The sequence below is a fragment of the Mus caroli genome, chromosome 16 (genome assembly GCF_900094665.2).
Source record: "Mus caroli chromosome 16, CAROLI_EIJ_v1.1, whole genome shotgun sequence".
Lineage (NCBI taxonomy): Eukaryota > Metazoa > Chordata > Mammalia > Rodentia > Muridae > Mus > Mus caroli.
The window spans coordinates 53196248-53202655 of record NC_034585.1 but is presented as its reverse complement, the minus strand read 5'-3'; the positions used below and the strand labels follow the sequence as shown (position 1 = coordinate 53202655).

Genomic DNA, 6408 nt, shown 5'->3' with positions numbered 1-6408 from the left:
ATAATCCTTCCCAAGTCAGTATACTCAACCACCAATTGTGGCCATTAGAATCTAGGCTCCTTAAGGAAATGCAAGAGTGAAATCTTATGTGGCTATTGCAGGTTGTCCTTTCCTTGGCAACAATGACTCCCTATCCAAGAGGGTGTTTGACTATCCTGAAGTACTTGCTGAAGTCCTTTAAGACCAAAGTACAGGAGTCTGATCTGTAGATAACCAGAGGGATCCATTGCCTTCCTGGCTTCCTCTTTGGGTTCTGATAGCTTGCCTCCTTCCTTGACTGTTTTTAGTGTCTAGATATTCACCCTTTGACCCTCAAGGCTAATCCCGCCCCTTCTTTATTGCCCTGAGTTAGTTTCCTTTTCTGAGAACCCTTGTCTCTTGATCTCCCTCGGTGAAGAATGAGCATACTGCACACAGAAAAATACCTTCTATTTGGTGATTCCAACCGCATTATTCTGAATTAACTTCAAAACTCTTAAACCATGAGATCACCTGCCAGACAGACTGCTGAAGGGAAGAATTCTTTTCATGTTTTATAACTATCTCCAATAATGCAGTGTTTTGGCTTCACCATGCGTTCCTGGCGTTCCTGCAATGTCCGGGTACTGGTGGCTATTGTGTGTGGGCTACTGACGGGCATTGTTTTGGGACTGGGCATCTGGAGGATGGTCATAAGGATCAACAGAGGTAATGTCACCCTGCTATAATATACTGAGACAGAGAGTAGGTGTTGGGGGGTGGCATTGAACCTCTGACTCTGCTACCTGATATTTCAGTGCCAGGGAAGTGCCTTGTCCAGGAGATGCCTGCCTTCCACAACCCAACTTAAGAATTGTAAGACAGCAGTCCGTTGATGACCAGTGGACAGCTTTATATATAGAACATGTGTGTTTGTGTGTGTGTGTTGTGAATAAGCAGGGTGAAGAATGAGTTTTAAATTGGCTTCTTTGCGCTATTTTAATTTCAGAGTTCATAGAATGTAGAACAATAGAAAGTATAACAATGTGTATTTGGGTTTACTGAGCTAAATCCTATAAAGATAAATAGTTGTGAACTCGGACTCCCCCCAAAAACCATGTACAGAATAGAAATTCATCTCAAGAAGGAAGCTTAGAGACCTTAGCACCAGAGTGGTGTGTGAAATGAACTTAGGTTTACATTCAAGTTTCCCATTTTGCAGGTGTAGACAATTAGAAAAGATGAAAAAGTTAAAATGAATTTAAAGGTTATTTTCCTGCTGGCTCCACAAGTGTTTGTAAGTTTCTTGCTGTGTTCCAGACCTCATGGAGGAAGTACGGACAGAAGCAGGGTCACGTGTAAAGTGATGGTGTTAAAGTAAAGCCCTTGAGACCGCAAAAAATACATGTTTAATGATTCTAACACTGCACCCCTTTGCCTCTGGAGATTCTCTATAAAGCACTGGTTTTCAATCTGTGTGTTTTAACCCCTTTGGGTGCCAAACGACCCTTTCATGGGGTCACCTAAGAATGTCTGACAACATTTCAATTCACAACAGTAGCGACATTCAGTTATGAAGTAGCAATGGAATAATTTATGGTTTGGGGTCATCACAACAGGAGAAACTGGATTAAAGGGTTGCAGTGATGAGAAGGTTGAGAACCACTGCAAGAAAGGGATTCAAAGATGATTTGTAGAACATGTGGAACTGAGTGACTAGAGGTGACTAGTACCAGTAAGGAGAAGTCTGTCCTCAAGGAAGGCAGAGAACTGCTCTGCAATGGTGCCAGGTGGCAGAATCCCATGCTGAGAACAAATGTTTGATATGGGCTGGTACAGGAGAGGTATCATGGAATGGAGCCATCCCTACATTACCCAAAAAGAATAGAATTCAGAGAATACTGTGTTGTTGACATTTAGAGAAGTTGAGTAAGAAATTAAACAGGACAAAAGAATAAAATTAAAAACATTAATGTTTGTAAAAACACTTTCAGGTTTAAGGAAAAACTGTAAAGAGTCTCTCTCACTGTTACTCGCATTAAACTTGTAAGGTCTCCTTTAAAGGATGTATGTTTGAGAAATGTCTCCCTTCTTGTTGCATTCATAATGATTTCTGTTTTCAAAGGGAAACACATGACTTAGAAATGACACCATTAAATCCAACCATTACAAGGACAAAGTACAAATCCAACATGAGGAACAATACTGAAGAGAGGACAGAAAGTGCAAGTTAGTCAAAGGCGTAGGGGGAACTGCTTAAGTGTGGGCACACCTCCAAGCTGCTGGAGGCCTTTGAAGGAAGTAAAGTGTACTAAAAGTTCTGCCTCTCAGAGTGTAACATACCAGCTCCTCAGAAAGACTAGCTTTGCACCTGGTGTTAGTTTATCAGAGCTCTTTACATAAGGGATATTCCTCAGCTTTGGGGTAAAGCCAACAGAAAATTAGACGGTTGTCACTATCACTAACAAATAGAAAGGATGAAGACTGACACTTCTGGCTGTTTGCTGTGTGTGTGCTTATAAATTCTATTTGGGGTGCACTTTAGCTGTTTATCTTTGTTTAGTTCTGTTTGTATCTGTTTTATTCAGTTCTATTCCACTTCCTTCCTTTTTGTTAACTTCTGGGTATTTCACCTCTTTCCCACACATCTCCCTTCTTTCTACTAATGTCATTACGGAATATCTTCTCATTGTTTCCTTGCTTAGTTATAAGTTATCTTTAAATTAAAAAAAATTTTAGATACAGAGTTCATGCATATCTCAGAGAAATAGATCCATCTGTGATAGCCTTTTTTTCTTGTTTTTAAGACCTTATTTTATAGTTTGAATTGTCCTGGAACTCACAATTTGTATCCCAGATGACATAATACTCATTGTGTCCTGAGTATGACGACTCCCATGTCAGGCTTCCAAGTGCTGGGTTTCAGGCATGACCCCACACTCCTGGCTAACTATAAATAAGTTATTTAGGAAAAAGTGCATAAGCACATATACATTAAGTTATGTCCAAGTTAATTTACTATATTCAAAATTCATTTCATACAAACAATGTATTTTTCACAAAAAATGATAACTTATTTGTGAAAAACAGAAGAAAAAAAAAACCTTCCATTTCACAGTTACAGTAACATTCAGAAGGCTGAGGCTCAGGGATCGATGGAGTTCAAGGCCACACTGAGCAGAATAAGACTGTTTGAAGAAAAAAAAAAACACAGAAGAAATAAAGAAAACTTCCAACTTCTGTTTTGAAAAAATTTTATCTGGCCACAGAGTGAATATTAATTAGTTTTTATACTTAACTTTTCTATACCTTACAATTTCAAAAGCTCCATGACCAAGATATCATACCCCAAATTTCATGTATCTTTTCTCACTTAATCTGGACAACCACATTTAAAGCAGGTATATTCTGTTTGTGTTGCATATGGAGAAACTAGGGTTGAGAGAAATATTTGGATTTATATAGCTGTGCAACACAGGCTGTGAATTTGAACTTGCGCCATTATGGTCTTGCTGGGTTTTGCTCTCAGAAGCACAAAGGAAACTAGAGTAAATTAATTCTCTTCTTTTTTCCCTTTCTTTCCAAAAGATCTTCACAATGGTGCAGAGATCCTGACCATCAGACTGCCCTGTTTTGTTCTTTGAGAAGTCTGCTGTGTTACTGTTTATGATGCTCCTGTAATAATATAGTCTGCGGAGCATAAATTAGGAGTCAGGCTTCAGTTCCCAGGTTTTCTGAGTCTTTGAGCATACCTATGCATTTCCTGCCGGTGTAGTAACCCCCATGCTTTGCAGATGTCTGGGAGACTGTTAAAGTGCTTTCTCCAACATTGCAGCATCACAGTGTGTCTGCTTTGATCTTCTAGCTCAATACATCAAAAGAAACTTCATGTTTTAGTGTTTTTCATCTTGGCCACTGCCCAATTTCTATGGAAAGGCAAATCCATAACAGCCAAAAAAAAAATCACAAATCAAATCAACTCTAATTATTCTAAGCAAGCCTCCCCCATTAAGTGAACCATTGGTTCAAATGTCAAAGAAACACTTTAAAACATGATCTATAGAATTCCAGCAACCTTCTGAGAGCAAATGGAACTTTTTTTTAGTATAGAATAGAGTTTATTTAGGACATGGGGAGGGGAGTTAAGAGGGTAGCAGGCAGAAAGACAGAGGGAATAGAGAAGTGGAGGCCATCCATGACCACGTTGAGGGAAGGGGGGAAAGGAATGGGGAGCTAGGGGGCACAAGGGGGCAAGAGGCAAGAGAGCAAGAGTGCAAATGGATCTTTTAAAGGCTCTGTTTCTACTTCTGAACCGTGTGCCTCTTGTTAAAAGGTCACCAGCAGTTAAGGGTTTCATTCTGGCAACAGATGCTGCTGCTCAGGAGTAGCCGAAGCTTCCTTCGGGTTTGCTGGGTAGGCTGTCATTTTTATATGACATTGATGGCATTATTAACTAATAGTGATGTTATCTATTGCCAGGTGTAATATATCATGCGTGCTCTCTAACACATGACTCCTAGGCATTTGGCATTACTTTGGCAAAGAAAACTTTCAGTAGTATTGATAGCTTGTGCAATTTCCAAATGGAGTTCTAGACGTGGTTTCTTCTCTGTAGTGTTAGTTTAGCTACAGCTGCACCATCCATTTCACATGAACATCTCCTTTGATGGTTGAGCTCTTCAGCTGAATGTCTCCACTCCATGGACATTTTTCTACCAACCCAATACAAGTTCTTATTCCCAGTTCCCCTTTTACATGTAGTTTTGGTCATGATTCTCTTTATTGGCCATTTCTTCAAATTGACTTACTTTGTTGAAGAGAACAGAGACCTGATTTAGAAACCTAATAGATTCCCTACAACTAATTTTGAGTTATTGAGATTAATAAATAAATCTTATACAGCTAGAAGGTAGACTTTGTCTATTAGGGCAACTGTAAGTAATTATATACAATAAAAGTCTCTTTTCTCACAGTCATGGGTACAGGGAGTCTGAAGGAAAGCACCAGTTTTAGTATCTTGAGAAGGTCTGCCTCTTGGTTCTTCTTTTTGCATCTTATGCATCTTATGTGATATAAATAGACAACACTGTTCTCTTTGTCCCTTTAGGGCATTAATCCCATCATGAAAGATCAACCCTCATGAATGTGTCACCTTTTATAAAATTGCCATTTAATGCTATGGTGTTGGAAACTTGACTTCAACACATGAATTCTGAGAGGATGCATTCAGTCCGTAGCAAGGCTGAAAAACTCTCAAATATTTGTGTTCAGAAAAGAAATAGCAAAGCTGGAAAGTCCTGACACCTTTCCTCAAAATAGTAAGAGAAATGCAGATTTGGGTGTTTAAAAGATATTATTTTTGTTTTCTGCTGCTTCAAGCCACGTGGCATATGACTTAGACTCCAGGATTCATTAAGATCTTTCCCATTACAAATAGCCTCTTGTTTACCCATATGGTCAGTAACCTTCCAGGTACATTTATATTGGAAGAAATCTGTGTCCTTCCAGAACCCCAGTCCTTTCACTTTAGGTGTTCATAAAAACTGTCTAATATAGTTTTTGTGAGGGATAGAGATAAGAGGTCTACAATGGTTGAATCCATGCTTCTAACAGCAATAGGCTTACAATGCAAGAAGCAGAGAGTCTTTGAGACCCACCACACTTGAGAACTAAAGTTAAATACAAACATGTATTTCATTACATTTCTCTCCTTTGACATTTACAACCTTGAGCTAATCCTCATATAAACATACCCAGATGTTCACAATACAATGGTGAGAGGATTTCTTTGATTTCTATTGAGAGGGCTTCTCAACCTCAACACACAATGGCAATGTCTTTTTAACTGTATCCTATAGTTGTGGCTCTAAGAATTCCCTGATTTCTGTTCCTGCCCTACACCAGATATAACCTTCTTTCCCCACTTCAGGACAGACTTGTTTATTAGCTGCCTAACAAAGGGGCTACAGAAGGTTTATATAGTCTCAAACCCAAGGTCCAACTTTACAGCAATCATAATTCAATAGAAAATGAATGTTGCCGGGTGGTGGTGGCACACACCTTTAATCCTAGCACTTGGAAGCCTGGTCTACAAAGTGAGTTCCAGGACAACCAGGGCAACACAGAGAAACCCTGTCTCAAAAAACAAAAAACAAAAACAACAAAAAAACCAAAACAACAACAACAAAAAGAATGTTATCAGGAAAAATCAAGGTGAGTTTACTGCTGTTCAGAGAATCATCTCTTTCTTTCCTTTTACTAAATTGAGTACTTCCTGCAGAATCAACTTAAGTAATAAATCTAACTCCCACAACTGATCCTGGAACAGTAGGATCATTTTAATGTTTAAAAACCACATCAGAGCTGGGCGTGGTGGCGCACGCCTTTAATCCCAGCACTTGGGAGGCAGAGGCAGGTGGATTTCTGAGTTCGAGGCCAGCCTGGTCTACA

General features: G+C 39.3%; 1 protein-coding gene across 1 annotated transcript in view; it reads left to right on the top strand.

Moving 5' to 3' along the window:
* Positions 1–375: 375 nt before the first annotated feature.
* Positions 376–6408, top strand: part of Adgrg7 (adhesion G protein-coupled receptor G7) — a 65640-nt gene continuing 59607 nt past the window's right edge. The window contains exon 1 of the mRNA XM_021184877.1: positions 376–687. Within this exon, the coding sequence (XP_021040536.1) occupies positions 552–687 (136 nt within the window). The 5' untranslated portion in view covers positions 376–551. The remainder of the gene's footprint in view (positions 688–6408) is intronic.